Source organism: Dermatophagoides pteronyssinus, unplaced genomic scaffold (genome assembly GCF_027571235.1).
Source record: "Dermatophagoides pteronyssinus isolate colony J.1.1.1.1 unplaced genomic scaffold, Derpt_VIB-CSIC_2022.12 sq0002, whole genome shotgun sequence".
NCBI classification, from domain to species: Eukaryota; Metazoa; Arthropoda; class Arachnida; order Sarcoptiformes; family Pyroglyphidae; genus Dermatophagoides; species Dermatophagoides pteronyssinus.
Window position 1 is genome coordinate 3,171,688 of NW_027461526.1, and position 25,522 is coordinate 3,197,209.

General features: G+C 30.8%; 3 protein-coding genes across 3 annotated transcripts; all 3 read left to right on the forward strand.

Moving 5' to 3' along the window:
- The first annotated feature begins 210 nt into the window (after positions 1-210).
- Hr4 (nuclear hormone receptor 4) lies at positions 211-15,383 on the forward strand. Its single transcript, XM_027348136.2, has 4 exons — positions 211-4,525; positions 4,590-4,658; positions 8,869-8,962; positions 12,176-15,383. The coding sequence occupies exons 1-4, from the start codon at positions 1,518-1,520 to the stop codon at positions 13,364-13,366; spliced, it is 4,362 nt and encodes a 1,453-aa protein (XP_027203937.1). The 5' UTR covers positions 211-1,517; the 3' UTR covers positions 13,367-15,383.
- Positions 15,384-16,180: 797 nt separating this feature from the next.
- LOC113790209 (uncharacterized) lies at positions 16,181-20,864 on the forward strand. Its single transcript, XM_075824785.1, has 4 exons — positions 16,181-17,311; positions 17,365-17,838; positions 17,899-19,902; positions 19,970-20,864. The coding sequence occupies exons 1-4, from the start codon at positions 16,417-16,419 to the stop codon at positions 20,638-20,640; spliced, it is 4,044 nt and encodes a 1,347-aa protein (XP_075680900.1). The 5' UTR covers positions 16,181-16,416; the 3' UTR covers positions 20,641-20,864.
- Positions 20,865-21,063: 199 nt separating this feature from the next.
- On the forward strand, positions 21,064-25,366 carry LOC113798603 (uncharacterized). The gene is made up of 4 exons (XM_027349166.2): positions 21,064-21,991; positions 22,060-22,533; positions 22,606-24,609; positions 24,689-25,366. Exons 1-4 carry the CDS (start codon positions 21,088-21,090, stop codon positions 25,357-25,359), a joined length of 4,053 nt encoding a protein of 1,350 aa, XP_027204967.2. The 5' UTR covers positions 21,064-21,087; the 3' UTR covers positions 25,360-25,366.
- Positions 25,367-25,522: the final 156 nt, after the last annotated feature.

Sequence of the window (25,522 nt, forward strand, 5' to 3'; positions counted from 1 at the left end):
CCTTTAAATAATCAACCTTTAGCCGACAATAAAAAAAATAAAAGCATTTTGAACTTTTCTCTTAATCTCTATCTTGCCGAATAAGAAATATTATTATCTACCTGACCCGTTGTGTTCATCATCATCATCATTTAGTATTGTGTAGTTGGCGGTGGTAGAAATTCGGTTTTTTCTTTTTCTTTCAAAAAAAAAAAAAAAATTACCGCGCTCCAAGATATTTTCATCAACATACTGGTTAATGCTTCTACCATTCTTGAAAAATAGTACCGTTTTTCTCTGGTTTCTTCACTGATATGTATCGTCTCTTTATTCAGGGTCTTTAAAGTTTTTTTTGCCCATATCTCATCTGAAGATTGCGGACTATATACATACACACTTCATGTAATAAAATTTGCAAAGAGAAGAACAGCAACAACAACAGCAGCTACCATAATCATCTATATATCTTAATATGCAACCAGAGAGATGTGGTCGTTCCTTTTTTTATTATTAGTTTTTTCTGGGACGATAATAAATATATATCGCCTACTACACATGATGTGATATAGTCGTTTTTTTGTTGGTTGTTGTTGTTGTTGTTTGGCTGGCTGGTTGGTTGGTTGGTTGTTCGGTGTATGTGTTTTTAGTTTGGTTCTATTCGGTTTTTTTTTGGTTCATTCATTTCATCCATTCATCGAGCATTCACCACCACCATTTCAAAAACACTACGGCATTCATATTTCGGCTGTTCGACAGTCAACACTACCATCATCATTTACTATCGTCGTCGATATATCGTGTAGTCGTTATGATCATCATATTAAACATACAATGTGTGTGTGTGTTTGTGATACCAGTGTATAATCATCATGAATTTGGAATATTTTTTTCACCTTAAAGTATTGAATTGATTTTCTTATCAAATATGATTGAAATAATGATTGAATTTTGACCACAATTTTCATCTATTTATCTTTATTTTTCAAACAAAGTTACTATACAATTCAATATCAGAAGTTTTGGTTTTGAAAAAAATCATCAGCCAATCAGCATCAAATCAATGAAACATGAATGTGATTTAAAAAAATTCAATTTTACAAAAATTTGGAATTAATTCATATCCAACCAATAATGTTTTTTGTTCAATTTTATTTCATCAAAAAAACCATGAATGAATGAAAAACTATCGATTGACAAAAGAAAAACAAAGTGCGCAAGTTCGGTGACCTTATACTTGGTGAATTGGAAAATTTCATCATCCTATTTTTTTTACCAATTCTTCTTCTTGAATCGGTTGTGTTTGTGTGTGCTGGTCAATGTTACCATGACACAATATGAATATATATTGTGTCATCGTGTGTGTTGTCCATTTTATTTATTCAAATTAAAAAATGTTTCATATTGAAAAAGGCAATCATAACTGAACTTTGAACAAATATTCTGATTCTATATTCTGAGATAATATTTTGTTGATTTCGCTGTGAAAAATTGTTCATTGTTTTCCAAGAGGAAAAAATAACTCCAAATCAACTACAATAATGTCGTTATTTCATTCATATAAATTGAAACGACGAAAAGTCGAAGAAGAATTAAAGGCTGCGGCAGCAGCTGCAGCCGCAGCTGCCGCTGCTGCAGCTACATTAACTTCCGGTGATCAAATGAAATCTATTTCATCCGATGATCAGACGTCGATGGCGACAACAACAACAGTGAACAACAACAATGATTTAGTTGATGATACTGTTGAAAATAAAATTGTCGATTCGATAAAAACAACAACGGCGGCGACAACTACATCATCATCGATAACCACAACAATGACCACCGCAACAACAACAGTCACAATGAATGGTACAATAAATGGAACAACAATGATGACTTCAACGACGACAAAAATGTTATCATTAACTGAAAATCCGGAATCAATAGAATCATCGACATTATCGTCTGCCTCTTCACCACCACCACCTTCTTCATCCTCGATGACCAATAATTCATCATCATCACCATTATCATCAGGGTCTTTAGCCGATGATGATCCATTAATAATAGTTGATCGTCATCATAATCATTCACCATCATCATCACCACCACAATTATCGACAACATCAATTATACAATGTGATCATCATTCAACGGCGATGCTATCATCATTGATGAATAAAGCAACTGTCACAACAAAATCAAGTGATTCAATTGATTCAGCGACCGGTTCATTGTCATCTGGATCAACATCATCGTCGTTATCATCATCATCATCATCATCGTCTTCGTCATCATCTGGTAATGGTAGTGAACATGAACAATGTTTAGATTTATCCAAACCAAGATCTTTACCACAATCAACGACTTCATCGGTGACGCCAAACATGACAACAACTGCTACAACGACAACAACAATTAATCGACCATTATTAATGGTTGCAACCACTGTAGCAAATGATTCTAATACGACAACGACAACATCAACATCATCGAATATTGGCCACACACATGGTTCTTTATTACATCATACGTTGAATGGTTTTATTAGTTCATCATCCTCATCATCAGCTTCTTCACCGCCATCAAATGTGGGTGGGGCAGCATCACCAATGGAACATCAGTCACATTCAACTTCGTCATCATCCGCATCGTCACCATCATCTGGTAATGGAAGCGGTAGCCTAGAATCATTAGGTATTAATGGTGGTTTGGCAGCCGTTTGTATAGGCGAATCATCGCCATCGGCTTGTTCATTATCGAGTGGATCATCACCACCACAATCCTCATCAACATCGTCGCTGTCCACTTCAGCATCATCGTCGTCCATAGTCAAATCTTCAAATTCTTCAATGATGATGGTCGGTGGTCAATCGTCACAGATTTCAAAATCTGGAAATAATAATAATAACAATAATACAAATGTTAGTACGGCATCGATTGGTTCTTTGATATTATCATCAGCTTTGTTAAATGGTGGAATGTCTGCAGCGGCAGCAGCAGCAGCTGCCGCAATTGCTGCACAAGCTGCCGCTGCTCAACAACAACAACAACAAGAATCACAAAAATCAGCGGCGGCAACCATCCCTGGTACTGCATCATTACCATCAGCGGCAAATGGTACATCATCATCGTTAACATTTTCCGGTTCAAATTCGGCAACTACAACGACAACTACTGCCACCGCCGTTGTTGCTGCAGCTCAACAATTAGGTCCACATCATGGATTTCCTTTATCACATTATCAACAACAGCAACAATTACGATTAGATCCAGTTGCTGCAGCTGCTGCAGCTGCTCAACAGCAACAGAATCAACCACAACCTGGTGATAATCAACAAATGATCTGTATGATATGTGAAGATCGAGCAACCGGATTACATTATGGAATCATTACCTGTGAAGGTTGTAAAGGATTCTTTAAACGTACTGTACAAAATAAACGAGTTTATACTTGTGTTGCCGATGGCCAATGTTTAATTACTAAACAACAACGTAATCGATGTCAATATTGCCGATTTCAGAAATGTCTGAGGCAAGGTATGGTTTTAGCTGCCGTACGAGAAGATCGTATGCCTGGTGGTCGTAATTCAGGTGCCGTTTATAATCTGTACAAAGTTAAATATCGAAAACATAAGAAACCGGGTTCAAATAATTCGTCTAGTTCGTCACCGGTCGGAACAAATACTGCCACATCATTAGCCATATCATCATCACAGCCAAATAGTCCAATGATGGTCTCAGCAAATGGTACAACAACGACCATAACGCCCACAACACCGCCAATCAATATGATGATGAATGGAAATGGTTCACCATTAATATCCAATAATCACACTGCCAATCATACAAATCCGTTTGCAACATTAAATGGACATCATGGTAGCCATATTAATCATCATCAACCTCAACATCATCATCAAAGTTCCTTGATGAATGGTCATCATAATCATAATCATAATAGTGGGGGTTTAACTCCAATTCCTCGATTAAATGGTACAACAAATTCATCATCATCATCATCATCACCACCACCATCTGGTATATTGAAAACTGTTTTAACAATGCCACATCGTCTTCATAATCATCAACATTCGACATCGCCAACGACAGCAACTACATCATCATCAACAACATCATTATCATATGTAAATGGTAAAAATAGTAATAGTGATGTGTCTCTTTATCGTCATCTTAATGGATCATCATCAACATCATCATCATCCACAACGACGACAACAACATCATCGACCATCGGATCGAATTCAGCATTTAATTTAATCAATAACAACAATAATAATTCATCATCAACCAATCATTCACATCTAGCACAAGCTGCGGCTGCTGCAGCTGCAGCCAGTATATTTCCTGTGTTGATCGTAAACGGATTCCTAAATAATGGTGGTAATCAAGTTTTAACATCGATTGCACGACAAATGCATCTAATATTAGCTAATGCATCTTCAGCCAATGATGGTAATAATGGTGAATGTTTAATGTCACGTGATGAAAGTGATCAATATTTATCCGCTTTGATTGATTGTGATGATTTTGCCGAATTCGGGTAAGAAATAATAATCAATTTTAATGATTTAACTTGATTTTATTTGATTGATTAAATTGTTTAGATCTTTATCCGCATTGGAATTAACGGAAACATCGACAGCGTCGAATAGCAATGAATTAAGTGATCGATTGTAAGTAACATTGTTTTCTAATCCTTTTCCAATGTTCAAAACTTTATAGAATCCAATAATTGTGCTTAGCTTATTTTTATTATTTTCAATCTTATATGATGATATTCTTTTCGAGGTTAAAGTACGCTCACGATAATGACATTAACCTTTGCTGTAGTAGTGGTAGTGGTACTCATAAGTTGAAATCAAATCAAATCAAATCAAATTCCTTCCTAATGTTATGATTTTTCATATTAAAGAAAAATTATGATGATCTTTATTGACATCGACGAATTTCATCATAATAATTGATGTTCTGTTTTGTTTACATATTGTTAAATTTTTATAAGTGTGTGTTGATATATAATTTATAAGTGGTCTATCCTTGACATGACCTTAGCCCTTGTTTCGAAATAGAAAGAGAGTTCATCGTTCAATTGGTAGGTTTTATGTCATGACTATATCGTTTTCATATCAAGTAATGTCATCCATATTACACAAACACACAAGTTATTTCTAATTGGAATAAAAAGAATCAAGGCTAATGACCTTTTTTCTATTGAAAATCAACTATAAATAATGTAATTCATAAAGAAATCCTTTATTGATTTGGATTCTTGAATAATGATTTTCCAAAAATTCATTCAATCAATTCAATGATTTTACATTTATCATAAAATGATGATGATGATGATCATTGCCCTTTTGTTTGTTCGATTCATATTCTGATTCATAAGAAAATATAGAAATGAAAATCTCTTTTTCTCATTGAAATGTCTTTGAACTGATAATAACAAATATGGTCATCATCATCATCATCATCATCATCACTATCAAACCAAAACATATATAAACGAATCAATTATGAAAAAAGGCAATTCAACTTTGCCTTTCAGTTAGGGAACATTACCCTCTAAATAAAATGTTTGTGATCATATTTTTTTTTATGGGGAAGCTAGGAAAGAAAACAATGTAATTTGAAAAGACTATGCTATTTGTTTTCTATCGTCTAGGTTTTTACTATATAATCTCTATGCAATGTTGTCGCCGTTGTTTTGGACATTGTGGTATACTTGTCGTCATGACTCCTTCTCACACTACTTGACTTGAAACGCCATCATCATCATATTATCCATATCCGTATATATAGATATCTAAAATCCAAAATAAAATACCCAATTTGCAATTGATTACAAATTTATATTTATAGCAACATCATTTGGTAGTGGCAGTAGTGGTAGGATGATATATTTATAGGCGTAAGAATTGTACATGACGCCCATTTATTTTTTGAATTCAAGTATTGCTACTACTTTGATTCAATGTTGCATTCTATTTTTCTAATAATCATTATGGTCGAGATTTTTTTTTGATACATTGTATCAACCAATTTAATTTTTTTTCTGGTTATTTCATAATGTTTGCCATCATCATCGTCATGATGATGTTGATTGAATGATTTATATTGAATGTCACTTCCTTATTCAAATTTTTTTCTATAACGTTTTTTTTTGAAAAAAATTTCCATAAGAATTCCATTTTTGGAAAGAGGGAGCAATTGATGTTTTCGGAATATTTCGCTTTTTTATTATATTGTTGCTTTAAAAAGAATCGTTTGTTGATTCGATTGAATGAATGAATTAAACAAATGATTCGCTCATTGACCTTTAGAAATTATAAAAATCTATATAGAAAAATAGAATGACTTTACACTGACTGGTACCGGGTAAAAAAAACCAAAAATGGATTCGGATTAGTAAAAAAAAACAACAAGGCCATGACCTTAGTTCTTAGTTTTGGAATATTTTTCATCAACGTTCATAACCTTTGACCTTTGATGATATAATTTTTCCACGAATTGTAATGTTCGTTGACCTTTTCGTTTTAGTTTGTCTTTGGTTAGAAAAAAATTTCATTTTTTCTGGTCATTTACAATATTGTTAATGATATCGTCATACTAAAATGTAACAAATTAAAAGAGTGAACAACTCATCACATTAATTGATTGATTGAGGATTCCTTTTTGATGTTGACAATGATGAATTTAATCTATCCTCTTTTTATTCATGAATTAATATATTCTCTGGTGTTAAACAATCATTTAAAGGTCTTTTTTTACTGGCCATCATCATCATTATCATTATATAGTGAAAGACCTAAGTGTGGTGATGGTCATTAGTCACTTTTTTCGTGTCAGTAGTTGTTATTATTTACAGGTATGTAGGTCAGTGAGCTATGTTCATGATAATAATGATGATGTTGTTGATGTGGACAATCAATCTCTCTCTCTCTCTCACTATGTAAGGCCTATTTTTTCTTAAATGTTATTAGAAAAACCAAAAGAGAAAAAGGTTCATCAAAATAACATACTCACACAATTTAGTCTAGTAACCTAAAGACTAACCTGGTGAAAATTCAACCTGATATTCACATTTCAAACGAACAAGAGGAAAAAAACTTGTTTTCAACCTGTTTTTTACAGAGTGATGAGAAAATTTTTGAAAAACTACTACTTATCATTCTTCTTTATCTTTTTTTGTCTTTCAACAAAAAATCACCTGATTTGATTACAAGGTGATTAGAAAATTTAGAAAAGAAAAACATCTTTCTGGTTTGTTGGGCGCCATCATAATAACAGAGAATGACATCAACAAAAAAAAACTAGAATGATTTCTCTCTTACTTTCTGGGTTGGTTGTTTTGTTTCTATCTTGAGGGGACAACCAAAAATTCTATTTTTAAACATATTTTTCGCCATTGTTGATGATGAAGATCAATTGTGTAATAAGTCTTTTCTTCTATTTCGGTCAAATCAAATAATCGAAAATGAAAAAAAGAACAATGTGTGTTGATGGTGGTGTAATTCTATTTCACTCATTCGTGACCCTAATAACAAGATCAAAGGTGTTTTATTTTTGTATTATCTTTAAGAAAATCAAAAATCGAAACCCAGAAAAAAGAAGGTTGAAAAATTTTGAAATTTAAAGAATTTTTTCTTTTTCTTTTTTTTTTTGTTGCAATCTTTTTGTTTTTTCTGGTTTCTTTGTTTTTCTTTAGAAAAATATACCTGTTGCTGTTATTGTTGATTTTGTCATATTTTTTTGGGTTCGATGTTCTTTAAATAGCACATGGACAATTAATTATTGCCTTCATCATCATCATCATTTGTCGATCTGTGATTGTCATTTTTTCTAATGAGACTTTTTTTTGTTTCTTTCCTCTCCATCCACAAAAATTTAACAAATCATCTAATCTAATGATGATATTAAGATTTTAAAAAAGCCAAAATATTGTTATTTTTATTTGTTTGATATAACTAAGGAAAAACAATGTTAATGTTGCCGTATTTGTGTATATGAAAACCCTACGCTGTATTCAATTCGACATTGATTGATTGATTATCATCACATTTGGCAGAAATTTTTTTTCTGGTAGCAATGATAGTCATGATAAGCACAATTATTAATTAATAATGACAGTGATAATGATGATGAACAAATTGAACCCGGAAATTCCGCATCCAATTACTGATAATTTTCTTTGTGGATGAAATTGAAAATTTTCAATGTTAATGATCAATATATTCGATATTTCAATTTCAATTTTTAAAAAATTTCTGGATTCTTCCTTTTGGATATAATCCAAAATTCTCACTGTATCTAAATATGAATATTCTATTTGTGTTAGATTCTGTTAATATTTTTCTTCAACAAGAATCTCTTCCTAGAATGCGCTGGCGCTTATTTTATTGTAATTTTTTTTTCTTCCTTTTTGATTTGATTTCTTTGGATCTAATCTTTTTTTTTGTGTGTTATCATCATGCACTTTAATAACCACTACTTTTTATCATCATTTTATGCTATATAACAGTAGTGTATTTCTGGTTGTTCAGAATCGTTATTATTATTATTAATATATTAAATGCCTGAATAAACATGGTATTGGGCGAACAATAAACACCGAAAAGAAAAAATGAGAACAAGGAGACATTGAACTTTGGCGGCGACGGCAATGATGATGATGATCATTATTATCATTTAATGCCGGTTCGTTTTTTCCCCGTTTCCAATGGCACCCAAATGCCTTTCTTTATGATTCTCTGTTTAGCTTCAATGTTTCTTTTTTTTCCGTCGGATTTTGTTTTGTTTTTTGTTTCAAAATCTGAAAGTGTTATATAGTAAAAACTTTTACAAAATTTCTAACCATCTTTTGTTTTTTTCTCCTTAATTTAGATGTTCAATCGGTGATTCAATCGTATATCGATTAGTACAATGGACCAAACGTTTACCATTCTATGAACAATTACCCGTTCATACACATACACAGGTAAGTGTTTTCAGTCAATCATATTAACAGGATAAACAGAAGAAAAAATACATACAAAAACCAAAGAATCTTTTATCATTCGATTCTTCCTGTTTCGATTATATTTCCTATTTTTTCATTAATCATACTGTGTATAGTTGTGCGTGTGTGTGTCCTTGATAGATTCTAAAGTAGTAAAGAGAATTTGATTTTCAGAAATGATCCAGGAATAGATTCACCGTAGATTCATATATAATTGCTTGAAATTCTTTTCTTTTGTATTTATTCGGCCTAGGACAAGACGCCAATATAGTAATGCGCGCTTCAAAAACTATCCATTTTATTATTGTTAACTGTATGTGTATGCTTTTTATTTACATTCAACGTCATCATGATCATTTTATCCATCCATCCATCCATTTTATCATACAAAAATGTATATGCAATGTTTTTTTTTCTTTACTATTTCTGAATCTAGGTCAACAGATTTGTACAACACACACATTGTGTATATGTTGTTTTCGTCATATCAAATCATCGTTGTTGTTGTTGAGTTTGATGAACTCTGTATGTTTGCTTCATAATGTTTGTATGGTTTGATGGTGAGAGTGTATAGCAATAATAACTACTTATAGCATTGAAAAGATCCTTGAGCTTCCTTTTCGTTTCATTTCGTTTCGTTTTGTACGTTTGTTAAATTAGCAATAAGAGTACGCTAGTATTAGTTGGATTTTTTTTTGCGTTTCGAATATAAAATTTATTTAATGAATAATTTTTTACAGTTAGAAAATATATAGTTTATATGATGTATCTATATATAGAGATATAGAAAAAGTATTTATGATAAAATTAATGAAGAATGTTGTGAAAAACAATTGAAATTTAAATAAAAAAGAATGTTTATGTGAAACTGATATTCTAGATTCTGTTTATTTTACAATGATTTTAGAATTGAAATTTTTTTTTCTATTTCCTTAGCATTATTTCATCATATGAATTCAGATGATGAAGGATTGTCATCATTGAAGAATCGAAAGATTATTATTTAGAAAGATTGAATACAAATTTGTTTTCTTATTTCTCTGTCATTACCTGTCAATTTTAATTCTATTTCATTGAACATAATATGATGATGATCATAGAATTACGAAATTTTATTTCTTCTTTAGAAATGTGATACACACAAATAAAATCTAATGAATCAAGTCTCAAGTTCACGATTTTTTCTTTATTTTGTCTCTTTTTAATTCTCTATTTAATTTTAGCAGAAATTGTTTCAACAACTTTATCAGACGTTTGCGTAAACATTTTTTTCCTCTTTATCTTTTTGAAAAAAATGTTTTCTTTTTTTTTGATTTCAAAAATTTGATTTAAGAAATTTCTTGTTGTTTTTGAAAGACTAACAAAAATAATGTGGATTTTTTATGGAAAATGTATTCAAAAAAAAAGAGCGAAAAAGACAATGATGTTGATTTCGAAATTTTCTTTTAAAAGTTTTCTCCTTTTTTTTATATTCATTACACATGGACCATCATCTTTTTTTTCATACTTGCTTGCTTTTGCTGTGAACAGACAGCTATTCCTTTTCTTTTCTTTTTTTTTAAAGAAAATTCCCATTGTTGTAGTGTGTAGTCATTGAAAATTCCAAAATATTTTCATAAAACTTGTGTCAAAATATATTTTTCATTCAGTGTGATCGGTGTTACAGCAATATATGGATTGGATCGGATTGAAAAAAATACTGTTGTTTGTCTTGACGCCCTTGGTCGTATTTTGTATTTTTTGTTTTCGTTGCATTCAAATTCATTCATAATTCGATATCGCAATAGTCGTTTTTTTCTCTCTTTTTCTTTTTACTTATCAAAATCTCTATATGTTTATGCATAATATTAATATCGACAATAGACACAAACAATTGCAAGAAATAAAACTATCATGAACAAGGTGAAATATATGAATCGATGATCGAGAAATTAACAAAACAAACGCATGATAATGATTGCGGTATTGCTGTTGCTGCTGCATGGTTGTCAACAACGAAAAAAAAGCGAATGAACGAATGCAAGGTCCTTCTTTTTTCAAACAATCTTTCCTTTTCATTTCATTTCATTTCATTTCATTCCATTCATTCATATTCAATTTTCATTATTCATCAGCGAAAAAAATCTATCATCATTTAAAAGTAAAAAAGGAATATTAATGCTAACAGCATTGATCATCTTTTGGTATTTTTCTTCAAAAAATAGTTGTAGTTTTTTTTATCGTTATCATTGACTTTAGATTAATTTTCAATTATAATAAAGAAATATAGAGGGGAAAAAATTTGGCAAAATTATTTGTGTTACATTCATCATGTATATCATTAGTTCGTTGATGGTATCATCGTCGGTGGTGGTGGTGTTGATGGTTGCTCAAAGTCGTAAAAGATTATTATGATTATTATGATGGGATCAATATACTGTTTGTAGGTCAAACTTTCATATATTGTACGTTAGAATATTGTCGTGTATGTGTGTGTTTATTGATATTCGCGGGCGTCATTTGTGTGATGATGTGTATGTGCGTGTTTATAATAGAATTCTTCAAGGATAAACATTTTTTTGTGTAAATTTTTGCTTGTTTGGTTGGTTGTCATCATTGTTATATTGAACGAGAAAAGAAATTGTTGACAAGAATGCAGGTTATATGATGATATTCTCAAGAATATTCTCGAAACTTATTTTGAAAAAAATTTTCCGGTTAATCTCACTGTTCACTGTCCTTACCCATTGAATTTTGGAAAAAGTTTGCTTCACTGCCTAAATTCTGATCAATTTTTTTTCTGCTTTTTTTTCAATATTGATTATGAAATCTAATCAGTGTTTATTTTGGTAAGATTCAAGTATCGATTATAAATTTCAATTTTTTTATAAACATGCAATAACAAAATTGAACAAGTCAATAATCATTATGGTGTGAGATTGTTTGTTTTTTAGTCTAGGTTCTAGAAACTAGGTCATAAAAATAAAGAGAAATTTTAAATATTTTTCCGGTTCTTGGTTACTATATCTAAATCATGTGATGCATCTGATGAATGATGTGTATCGGCTTTTTTATTTCAAGTGTGTTGCCGAGATTCTTTTCTTTTGTTTTAAAACCTAATTTTCCTATTGTTTTACATCAAATAAATGATTAAATAATTTAAATTTAATTTCTAATTAAAATTTTGTCTGTTTGTTTGTTTGTTTTCATTAGCTATTGACACATAAATGGCATGAATTACTAGTCCTATCAACATGTGCATTTTCAGCTATAAATAGTAATACAACATGTATTGAATCATTGGATATGGAAATACGACAATGTATGACAAATTTAGCTGGTAATCTATCACGATTAAATGCAACATCATCCGGTACTATTATATCATGTGCACAATTAGAAATGGAAGCCGGCGGTTTAGTATCCGAATTATGTGCCGTACGATTTGCATTCAAATCATTAGGATTAACATTGAATGAATTTGTTGCATTAAAAGTTATTGCAATGACCAGTATTGTTGCTAATAATAATAATGAAAATATTAATAATTCTGGATCTCGAAGTGATAATCAACAACAACAGCCAGATATTGCTGATCCAAATTCTGTATTAAAGATACGTGATCGTTATCTTAAAGCATTGGTTTCACATTTGATACATAAAAAACCACCACTTGGTTCTGGGCAATGTTCAACAGTTGCACAATTAGCATTAAATGGCATGGCTGGTGGTGGTAATGTTGGTGGAAATGGTAATGGAAATGGTTCATCAGCTGCATTTATATCATCATTAAATTCAGCAGCACAGACACATAATCTAACCAGTGCATTAGGACCAAATGCAGGTCATGTATTGGCACGAATGAATTCTTTATTGAATCTATTGGCACAAGTTAGTTCGGCTGCAAATCTACTATTACAATCGAAAATGTTTTATGTACCGTTCCTTATGAATTGCAGTAGTAACAATAATAATAATAATTTAAATAATAATAATTCATCGACAACAACAACAACTGGAACTATGAATAATCAGAATAATAATTCAATGATAAATGGCCATCATCATCATAATCATCATAATAATAATAATCATCACCATAATCATAATATTCCATATATTGCTATGCGACAACAACAACAACATTATGATGCTCATCATCATCATTCATCATTAAATCATAGATCACAAATTATAACTAATAATAATTCTATGAATCGATTTTCACCACCAACATCTTCATCTACATCGAATCAATCAAATAATAATAATACTTCAACAACAACATCATCATCATCATCATCGTTAACAAATGGTACAACGATAACTCCATCCACGCAACCACCACCAACAACAACACCTACACCTATTCTTGCATCGGGATCAGGTGTTGGTTCCAATTGAAAACAACAAATCTCATGAAAATAATTGCGATAAATTAATTGATTAAATGATAACAATACAAACGAGCAGCTACAAAACACTAAAGCAAAGTGGAATTTTTCTGAGACAAACAATTTCCATATATGCTTTCCCCATATTTTTATTTTTCATCAAATCAACAAAATCCCAATCCTTAAACGTGATTATCTGTATATAATATTCATACTTTACCTGATAAGTTCTTTTGCCTCTTCTTTCTCGTATATTATCGAATTACAAAAAAATTACATCCACCACACAAACAACTAAAATCTGATCTACACTGGAAACGAGACAGAAAAACCACCGGAAATCATCATTTTTTTCTCTCACCAATCGTGCTAACATAAAACTGCCCTTTAGCTTTTCTGCAATGAAAACCTAATTTGTTTTTTTTCTCATTATTTCTGTTTTCCACAACCACTTTAATCTATACGAGAAACTTTAAACTCAATGATAACACACACACACACATTTGACATTTGTGCTAGTCTTTTTTTTGAATAAATCCTGGAAATCTTTCCGCAAAACTCTATGAAAAATGATAATTTTTAATTGAAAAATTTGGAGAATCTTTTTATGTATCTATCTTTTCCTTGATATATAATTCACACAAACACACACAATAACAAACATTCATTTTTCTTCAACACATTCTAACGTTCGTTTTATTTCAATTTTATTAAGTTTTTTCTGTTGTTGTTGTTTTATTTCCGTTTCCTTTCAATTTATTTTAATCAATACAAACAGACACACACCTAATCCGATTGGTTATAACGAACGATAAATAATGTAAAAAAACTGTTACAAAAATCTATATAAAACAACCCCAGAATCATGGTACAAATTTGATGTTTTTTTTTCACTTACAAATTCTTGTTGTTGATTTTGTCAATTTTGTTGTTGTTGTTAGTGTTGTTGTTGTATACCCACACACACACACACACAAATTACATCGAAAAAAAAGATTATTTGTAAGTAAAAAAAACGGCAGATTTATATTTGTTACTTTCACCATCGTCAATCAATTAATTAATTATCAGCAAATTTAAATATTCATCATTTTTTTTTTTTTTTTTTTGATTATATAGCCTTTATACATTTATAAATATTTCATTTAATCATTCACAATGTTTGTACAGGTTTTTTTAAAAAAATAATAATAATTTACACATTTATTTGATTACAATTTCTCATTATCATTATATTTTACAATTACAAATTGATATCATGATTTTTTTAAAGAAGCAAAAAACAAAAAATCCTCTAATAACTGCCAAAACCGTTGATCGATCGTGGTTAAAATTCACCGACACTATATTTACCTAAATATTATTTGTGAAAAGCAGCAAAAACATCAACAACGACATTAATTAGCAAAAAAAAAAAAAAATAATAATAATTTAAATTGTAAAATCGAAATAACATTTACAACAGCAACAAACATTTTCTTTTCGTTATAAATATATATATTTTCTACATCATTTTCTCCATTTTTTTCATATTTTTTGGATCGATTTACAAAATAATTAATTTTCATTTCAATCAAAGCATATTATCATTCTATTTTTATTTTTTCCTTCCTGAAATTCTTCTTCTTCTTCTTCGTCTTCTTTTTGATGGAAAACAAAACAAAAATCTCAAAACTTTCTCTATTGAAAATTGAAAATTTATTTGAATGTATATATACGAAATCGATGATTTGTTAACAAATAGTTTTGGAATTTTTTCTCATTCGATGTTTCATGATATGCTTAAATTCTTTTTATTGCCTTCTTTACATTATTATCACAATTTTCTTTCTTTTTTTTCAAATTAAAATTATATAATTTTACAATGACCATACACCCACACACACACACATGCTTTCATACAGACAAAATTTATAATTTTCTTATTATAAGAACCATTTTTTTTCTTTCTTTCCTTCTCTTGATTGATCGATTTTATATATATAAATATATAATAAATATTGAATAATAAATGATTATTTACTTTATTTCAACAATAACAAGTCCAAAATGATTTATTTAAAAAAATTTGTTTTTTCTCATATTTTCCAAATTTTAATGAATTATAAAACGTTTTGTGTATTGGAAAAAAAATTCGAGTATTAAAACAAAAGAATCTGCTCTGGCCGCCATCTATTGATCAAACTTCAAAAATAAAAAATCGAATGTTTGATGATGTTTGTTACTCGCGTGGATATAGCAGGATATGGGTTATCTTCATTTATTTTTGCCAAAGTTTTTTGTTTGTTTGTTTTTTTAATTATTTTATCTAGAATTTTCACAGATGTACAGGATTTCCGTTCAAAATCATAATTGACAAATTTTGTGAACACATATTCCCTTTAACAGAAAGGAAAACTATTAGTTCACTGGACCCTTGGACGTTTGACGAAAGCAAAGAAAAAAAAGTGTTGAGAACAATAATCAACAAAATGATCAAATCATACCCATTTTTGAGCAGAAAAAAAAACAAAAATCGATGAGGTTCCCCCATCATCGAATGGATACATTATTCATCATTGATAATATCCCTCATTTTTCAAACGAGTTTTTTTTCTTCAGAAAAAAATGAAAATATTTCAAAGCCATATTCATTGATCATGGTAAGCAAGAGAAATCTTCTCTCTAAATATATTTGTTTTTACTTTCATCATTGGAAAAAACACCGATTCTCATTATCGTTCTTTAATGTGTTTGAAATGAAAAAAACACCATACTAAAACATTGATTCAAGGTCTTTTTGTTTTGATACATACATCTTTAGTAAAAACATACATTCATTCCTGCATTCTTGATGTTTCAATGTTCGTAAATCAGTTGCATATTTGTGTTTGTTTATGTGAATGTTCATCTGTGATATCCATTATCGATATTCATAAAAGTGATTTGTGAAACTGTTATTCGAAAAAATATTCCGAGAAATGAAATATTTTTCAACGATCAATAAGATACTCAAAGTTTCGAATAAATCTGATGTAAACATTCTGAAATCACTGTTTTATTATCAATCAACATTATAATATGGACAGTGAAAAAAACATCAAATATTCCAATGATGGATATGTTAAATCGTTTGAGTTTGAATTAGAAGAAAGAACCAGAAAAGATGATATATTATCGACACAGAACATATCATTGGCATGGCGAAATTTATCATACGAAGCAAGTGGTTGGTTTGGCAAAGGGAAGAAATCAATATTGAAACGTTTGAATGGCCATGTCACTTATGGCAGTATGAATGCATTTCTTGGGCCAAGTGGTGCTGGGAAGACCACAATGCTCAACTGCTTGAATGGAACATTGCGTAATGGTATCACATCGGACTCGGAAATTTATCTGAATCAGGCGGAACCAACTCAAACACCAATTATTCGTTTCGTTGAGCAACACATTCACGAAACTATCATCGCTCGAATGACTGTTCGAGAAATCCTGCATTATGCATTCCGTTTCAAGAATCCAATGAGTAAATGGAATCAAATGGATAAACATATACGGTCGGTATTAAGTGAACTTTTACTCGATGAAACTATATTGAATAATCATTTCGAAAAATGTTCCGGGGGTGAACAACGACGAATAGCAATTGCTCAAGAACTGATGTCGCTAGAGAAGCCAACATTTTTATTTGTTGATGAACCAACAACCGGACTTGATAGTAATGCCGCTGTATTGGTAATGGAATGTCTGAGAAAATTAGCTGATAATAGCCGATTGACCATTTTAGTATCGATTCATACACCAAATTCAGATATCATGAGCTTATTTGACAAAGTTTTCATTTTGGCCAAAGGTGGTGTTTGCATCTATTCAGGCCCTCCAGACAACTTGCGTGACAATTTGAAGCAAAAAATCAGTCATGAATTCGACACAGAAAAGCCACCAATCGAAGAATATTTAGAAATTGCTTGTGAAGGTTTGTACTTTTTGAAAAAATCTTTAATTATCAATTCTTTATTAAAATTGTAGGCATACGAAATGAATTCGTACGTAAATTGACTGATTCAACTTTACTGGAACAGCATGAAAAATTGGATGAATTTGTTGATGATTTGCGATTTTTATCGAATGGTGTACAACAACGGCGTAAATGGTTTTCAATAGATGATCTTATTCTACAATTGTATCGTGTATTTCGAATAACATTCGTTGCTGAATACAAAAATTTTCTTATGCAATTTCCATTCTTTTTCTTTTTGATTGCAATCATAACCGTATTGTTCGATCCAAATATGACACATGCCGAAACATGTTATTCATTCGAAGCTGATGATAGCGCATTCAATGTAACATGTCGTGATAAATTACATGCCGAATCATTAACATATGATTATAAAATGAATCAATGGTATTGGCTTAATCTGGTTGGTTTAGCTATATTATGTATGAGTAGTCTATTTTTCAATCCAATACTCAAAGTTTTTCGAAATGAACATCGTAATCGTAAGTTATTTTTGTTTTTATTTATTCTTGAAATCGGTTTCAAAGTGAAATTCTTTATAGAATGGTATAGTCTTGGCACATTCTATTGGGCATTCATGATTATTCGTTTTATCGAATTGACAATAATGGCCGGTTTTATTGGTTTAGTCGCATATTTTGTCATTGATCATCTTTATGTGGATCATTATCAAATGAATTGGAATCGTTTGGGAAATTTTATCTATTTTATTTGGCTTACAAATTTTTATCAACAAAGTATTGGCTATTTTATTTGTCTATTATTGTTGGACAAAATTGAAGTATCTATTGTAACGTCATATATGATTGCTGTTAGTGAACAATTTTTTACCGGTTATATGTTCGATCCATATAAAATGAAAAATATGCCTTCAATATTTTTACGAATGTCCGAATTATTATCATTTAAAACTAGTCCTAATGGATTAATGTATACAATGTATGGATTGGATCGATGTCTGGATGAAAAACAAATCTCATTTGTACTCGATGATTTCGGTGTAAATGTTGATACAGTATATAGTGATTCATATCTGATGATCGTCAATATTATCATTTTTCGATCACTTATATTCATTATGATGGTTTATCATTTTAGCGGCATTAATCGGTCAAAAAATTTTATTAAAGCATCAAAATCTGATGCTATCAAATGTATTGATTATGGAAATCTATCTGATCTGAATGAAGAAAAGATTGATTTGTCGAAAACTGTTCGAGTCAAAAAAGAAGATGAACTTGGATTTGAAGATTTTTCTCGAAACAAAGTTATTGTGGCTTGGCGCTCACTAACACTATTTGGCACTAAATCAATCTATGAGATTCGATCGATTGAAAATGAAGGATCAGATTCGAAAATAATTCTTAAAAATTTAAATGGTCAGGTCCGTTTTGGTACTCTAAATGCATTGATGGGGCCATCTGGAGCAGGAAAAACTTCGCTTTTGAATGTTCTTAATGGTCGATCCAAAACTCGTCTAAGCGACACTAGCGAATTCTATCTCAGTAAATTCACTCCTATACGAGTTTGTTACCTCACTCAAGAAGTTTCAGGTCATTTGCTACCCGGTTTAACTGCTAAACAAAGTCTGATCTATGCTTCAATGTTGAAAAATGCTATGGAAAATGAGAATTTGAATCACGAAGCGATCGCCATGAAAATTCTCAACGAACTAGATCTGATCGATACTAAAGATACGTACGTGCAAAGTTGTTCAGGTGGTCAACGTAAGCGTTTGGCTTTGGGTTTGGAACTCACATCCGTACGAATGCCAAACTTGATTTGTATCGACGAACCGACCAGTGGATTGGATTCGAGCTCATCTCAAACCGTCGTGTCATGTTTACGACAAGTGGCTCATCATAACAACATTTGCATCATCACTTCGATTCACCAACCTAATGTAGAAGTATTGACTATGTTTGATCAGGTGTATGTATTGGCCAAAGGTGGTGTCTGTGTCTATTCGGGTCCACCATCCGATATTCGTCAGCATCTATCAAAAGTGTCTGATCGAGTGGATCGCGATGACATCTTTCCAGTTGAAGAATTGATTAAGTATTCTTGTCTCAATTATGAAGATTCTTCCGTTCAGGATTTGGTAGCCTCTTCGGATTTGCAAATTACATCACAAGACTTGATCGTGTCGGAAGAAACAACTCCTGTTATGGATGGCATACCGACAAATAGAAATCGTTTCTCCATGAAATCTGTTCGAGTTTTAATGATGCGATATACCTTCTATGTTCTTGGTTACTTATGGCCGATTCTTTGTCTAATGTATGGTCTTTATCTGTGTTTTGGATTGACATTAAACATTCTATTTGATCATAACATGATATTCACTGATGGTTGTGTCGACCTTCAAGATGAATTTAATAGTACTTGTAATCAAACACAGGATAAAGAAGATGAAGATTTTCATCTCGATGCTTCATTCATATATGTTTGTTTTGGTTATGGAATGTTTTTGTTTCTTGTATTGGTTCAATCTGCCATAATGTTTTCGAAAGAGATGGTATTTTTTCGTAATGAACATCGAAATGGTAAGAAAGCTTTTAAAATGAAAATTTCTTTTCATTTTCGAAAATAATGTTATTGTTTTGAAAATAGGTTGGTATAGTACTGGTGCATTTTATTTCATGAAAATATGGGTCGAATTATTGCCACAAATTCCAATCTTTCTCATCTATACACTTTTGATTGATATCTATGAACCTGTACGTCCTGGGATATATTTTTCCATTGCTTTCTATGTAATTCTTGGCGCAACAGCCGTTCAATCAGTTGGTCATCTATTATCAATTGTAACAATGGGTGAATTTGTTGCATTAGTTATTTCGATTCCGGGCATCGAAGCTATTTTCTTAATGGTTAGCAATTTAGGAACACCAGTCAAACGTTTACATTATATTCTACAATTTATATCGAATTTTGCACCAACACGATTCGGTATTGAAGCAATGTTTCTATTACAATATGGATTCGATCGGTGTGGCCTGAAAGAAGTGCAGAAAATTCTTTTCAAATTGAAAATGGAAAATGATGAACATGAACATCATGCTTCATTTCTTCTACAAACACTTATCATGTTAATATTTAATTTAATATTTTATCGTTTAGTTTCCTTATTGTTGCTCATCATTAGATTTAATCATTTCAATAATCGCCGTAAACGCGCACAAAGAATTTCTGATTTTCATAAAAATCTTAAACCATCAAACGTTATTATACCCGGTCTACAATGTGATACTGAATTAATAATCAAAAGGATTGAAGTATGAAGAAATTTCTCTTCTTTATTCGATGAATTCATTAAATTTGTTGCCATCATTAAAACAAACTAATAACTCAAAATGACACACATCGTCACTATCAAAGAATTAATTATTAATGAAAGATCATTATCAACACATTTATTATTATTATTTTTTGTTTTAATTTTTGTTCGAAAAAACTGTATTTTTAATCACAATAAAAATATTGTTCAATAATTTTCCAAATACAATTTTTATTGATCATATCTCCTATATGAAAATTTACGAAATGAATGAAATAGATAAATAGATTTGAATGATAAACAAATCTATTAAGTCGCAATTATATGAAAAGGTAAAAAAATAACCAGATATAATTCATCATTCAAGTTCGAACTGATAAAAATTTTCTCAATATAGGAAAAGGTATTTAATGGTAAGATTGGAAGAAAAAAAACATATTTTGCCAAATTAATGATGTATATTCTCAAAAGAAATGACAATCATTCTAATCGTGTACAAACAATTCAATTTGAATTGCGAGAAAATATCGACACAGATATTGATTTTCAATTGTCGAAAAAAAATATTTCCTTAGCATGGCGTAATCTTTGTTATGAAGTTAATGGCCCATTTGGTAGTGGTGAACGAAAAACTATTTTAAAACGTTTGAACGGTTATGTTAATTATAATAGTATGAATGCATTTCTTGGTCCAAGTGGTGCTGGTAAAACGACTATGCTTAGCTGCTTGAATGGTACGAATTCGAATGGTATGACAATAGAATCCGAAATTTATCTAAATCAAAATGAACATGATAATGTGCCTAATATAAGATACGTTGAGCAACATATACATGAAAATATTATCGGTAAAATGAGTGTTGGCAATATTTTGCATTATGCATTTCGTTTCAAAAATGATTCTGTACATTGGGACCAAATGGATCAACACATACGGTCGGTATTAAGTGAACTTTTACTCGATGAAACTATACTGGATAATCATTTTGAAAAATGTTCCGGTGGTGAACAACGACGAATAGCTATCGCTCAGGAAATGATGTCGTTGGAGAAGCCAACGTTTTTGTTTGTTGATGAACCAACAACCGGACTCGATAGTAATGCCGCTGTGTTGGTAATGGAATGTTTAAGAAAATTGGCTGATAATAACCGTTTGACCATTCTGGTATCGATACATACGCCTAGCTCAGATATCATGAATTTATTCAACAAAGTGTTTGTTCTTGCCAAAGGCGGTGTCTGTATCTATTCAGGCCCTCCAGAAAATTTACGTAATAGTCTTAAACAAAAGATTAATATTGAATTCGATACCGAAAAACCTCCAATTGAGGAATATTTAGAAATTGCTTGCAAAGGTTTTTACTTCAAATGATTTCCATACAAAAATTTTTGTTGTTAAATTTTTTGTTGTTGATATTTTTAGGCATCCAAAACCATCTTGTTCGTCAATTAGCCGATTCAACTCTACTTGAAGAAAATGAAAAATTAAATTCATGCGTTGATGATTTAAAATTTCAACCGAATGGTATTCGACAACGACGAAAGCAATTTCGATTTATCGATCTATCATTGCAATTATATCGAATGTTCATGATATCATTTGTTGCTGAATATAGAAATTTTCTGATGCAATTTCCATTCTTTTTCCTTCTGATCAGCATCATTGCATGTTTTTTTGATGAAAAAATAACACAAGCCGATGTTTGTTATTCAATTGATCATGATGATAATGAATTCAATATTACATGTCGTGAAAGATTGTATGCAGAATCATTGACTGATGAATATCGTATGAATCAATGGATATATTTAATATTGGTATCATTAAGCATAATGTGCATGAGCACATTATTTTTAAATCCAATATTGAAAGTATTTCGCAATGAACATCGTAATCGTAAGTAATTAATTATAAGATACTTGAATTCCGTAGAAAATAAAAATTATTTCGTTCGTTTTAATTCAACAGAATGGTATAGTCTTGGAACATTTTACTTGTCATTAACAATTGTTCGATTCATTGAATTGACAATAATAGCCAGTTTTATTAGTTTGGTCGCATATTTTGCTATTGATCATCTTTATATTGATCATTATCAAATGAATTGGAATCGTTTTGCAAATTTTTTCTATTTTATCTGGCTGAATAATTGTTTCCATCAAAGTTTCGGTTATTTAATTTGTTTGATATTTTTAAACAAAATTGAAGTGGCTGTTATAACATCATATTTATTCGTGATTTCTGAACAATTTTTTACCGGATATATGTTCAATCCATATAAAATGAAAAGTATGCCATCATCATTTCTACGTTTATCGGAATTATTATCATTTAAAACAAGTCCGAATGGGTTGATGTATACAATATATGCATTGGATCGATGTGAAGAGGAAACGAAAATATCTTTTGCACTTGAAAATTTTGGTGTCAACGTTAAAACAGTATTTCAGGATTCATATATTCTAATGATAAACATTACTTTAGTACGATTGTTATCATTCATCATCATGGTTTTTTATTTCAGTGGAATTATGAAATCAAAAAATTTCAAGAGATCAACGAAATTTGAATCAATTAAAACAATTGATTATGGAGAATTGTCTGGCCTTGAAGGGAATACGGAAAATCTAGACCACACTGTTCGAATCAAAAAAGAAGATGAACTCGAATTTGAAGATTTTTCTCGACACAAAATTATTGTGGCTTGGCGTTCACTGACACTATTCGGCACTAAATCAATTTATGAGACACGATCGATTGAAAATGAAGGGTCTAATTCAAAAATAATTCTTAGAAATTTGAATGGTCAGTTTCGTTTTGGTACTCTGAATGCATTGATGGGGCCATCTGGTGCAGGAAAAACTTCGCTTTTGAATGTTCTCAATGGTCGATCCAAAACTCGTCTAAGCGACACTACCGAATTTCACCTCAGCAAATTTACTCCTTTACGTATTTGTTACCTCACTCAAGAAGTTTCAGGTCATTTGTTGCCCGGTTTAACAGCTAAACAAAGCCTGATCTATGCTTCAATGTTAAAAAATGCTATGGAAAATGAGAATTTGAATCACGAAGCTATCGCCATGAAAATTCTCAATGAACTAGATCTAATCGATACGAAAGATACGTACGTGCAAAATTGTTCAGGTGGTCAACGCAAGCGTTTGGCTTTGGGTTTGGAACTCACATCAGTACGGATGCCTAACTTGATTTGTATCGACGAACCGACCAGTGGATTAGATTCGAATTCAGCTCAAGTGGTCATGTCATGCTTACGAAAAGTGGCTCATCACCACAACATTTGCATCATCACTTCAATCCATCAGCCTAATGCCGAAGTATTGGTCATGTTTGATCAGTTGTATATACTGGCCAAAGGTGGTGTCTGTGTCTATTCGGGTTCGCCATCCGATATACGTCAACATTTATCAAAAGTATCTGACCAAATGGATCGCGATGACATTTTTCCAGTTGAAGAATTGATCAAGTATTCTTGTTCCGGCTATAAAAATGATAATGTACAAAATTTATCAAGATTATCAAATGAATCCATTCAATCACAAGGCATCTTTTTATCGGAAGAAACTACGCCTGTATTGGATGGTATACCGACCAATCGTAATCGTTTTACATTGAAATCTGTTGGTGTATTAATACTTCGTTATATACATTATATTCGTGGCTATCTATGGCAAAATATGTGTATGATGTATGCCCTATATATTTTTTTTGGTTTTTCACTCAGTGTAATATTTGATCATAATATGATCTATCGTGATGGTTGCGTAAGTTTAGAGGATGAATTCAATAGTACCTGTAATCAAACACAAGATAAAGATGATGAAGATTTTGATCTAAAAGCGTCATTCACTTATATTTGTTGGTCATATGGTTTGTTTATATTTCTCGTTCTGCTTAATGCTGCCACAATGTTTTCAAAAGAAATTATATTTTTTTACAATGAACATCGAAATGGTTTGTTTAAAAAAAATGAAAAAATATTTTAGTTCATTTTTAATTATTTTTTTTTTTTAATTATTATTTTATGTTACAGGATGGTACAGTACTGGTTCATTTTATTTCGTGAAAATATTCATTGAAATAATACCATTAATTCCTGTTATATTTATCTATGGTTATATTATCAATATTTATGAACCGATTATTCCAGGAGTTTATTATTCAATCATATTCTGCCTGGTTCTTGGATCATTAGCATCACAAGCACTTGGTCACCTTATTGCCATAATCACACTTGGAGATTTTGTTGCATTAGTCGTATCCATACCAGCTATACAGACAATATCATTATTGGTCAGCAATATGACAACACCAATAAAACGATTACATTATGCTTTTCAATTTTTATCAAATTTTTCACCAACACGTTTTGGAATTGAAGCAATATCATTATTACAATATGGATTCAATCGTTGTAGACGTAAACAGGTTCAAAAACTTTTATATCGTTTACGAATGGAAAATGACGAACATAAACATCATCCATCATTTTTAATGAATACAGTTATTATGTTAATATTTATCATCATTTTTTACCGAATTGTTGCCTTATTAATATTATTAACCAAAACAAATCGTTATGAAAATCGTCGAAAACGTGCACAAAAAATTGCTAACCATCATCGAAGTTTTAAAAAATTGAATGTATTCATACCTGGTTTACAATGTCATAATGAATTGATTATCAAACAAATACAAATTTAATTCTGAATTTCAAAAAAATATGCAATACCAGTAATAGTATGAATTGAAATAAATTAAGATGCAAAGATACTGTCATAATAATAATGAAAAATGTTTCAATGTACATCGAACAAAAACCCTATAAATTATGTCAATAATATTGCAATGTTATCAACAACATTCA

Coding starts and splice junctions, on each gene's coding strand:
- LOC113790209 (XM_075824785.1), top strand. CDS start 16,417: ATGGACAGTGAAAAAAACATCAAATATTCCAATGATGGATATGTTAAA. Junction 17,312..17,364: donor TTTAGAAATTGCTTGTGAAG/GTTTGTACTTTT, acceptor TTAAAATTGTAG/GCATACGAAATGAATTCGTA. Junction 17,839..17,898: donor TCGAAATGAACATCGTAATC/GTAAGTTATTTT, acceptor AATTCTTTATAG/AATGGTATAGTCTTGGCACA.
- Hr4 (XM_027348136.2), top strand. CDS start 1,518: ATGTCGTTATTTCATTCATATAAATTGAAACGACGAAAAGTCGAAGAA. Junction 4,526..4,589: donor GATGATTTTGCCGAATTCGG/GTAAGAAATAAT, acceptor TAAATTGTTTAG/ATCTTTATCCGCATTGGAAT. Junction 4,659..8,868: donor AATGAATTAAGTGATCGATT/GTAAGTAACATT, acceptor TCCTTAATTTAG/ATGTTCAATCGGTGATTCAA.
- LOC113798603 (XM_027349166.2), top strand. CDS start 21,088: ATGATGTATATTCTCAAAAGAAATGACAATCATTCTAATCGTGTACAA. Junction 21,992..22,059: donor TTTAGAAATTGCTTGCAAAG/GTTTTTACTTCA, acceptor TGATATTTTTAG/GCATCCAAAACCATCTTGTT. Junction 22,534..22,605: donor TCGCAATGAACATCGTAATC/GTAAGTAATTAA, acceptor TTAATTCAACAG/AATGGTATAGTCTTGGAACA.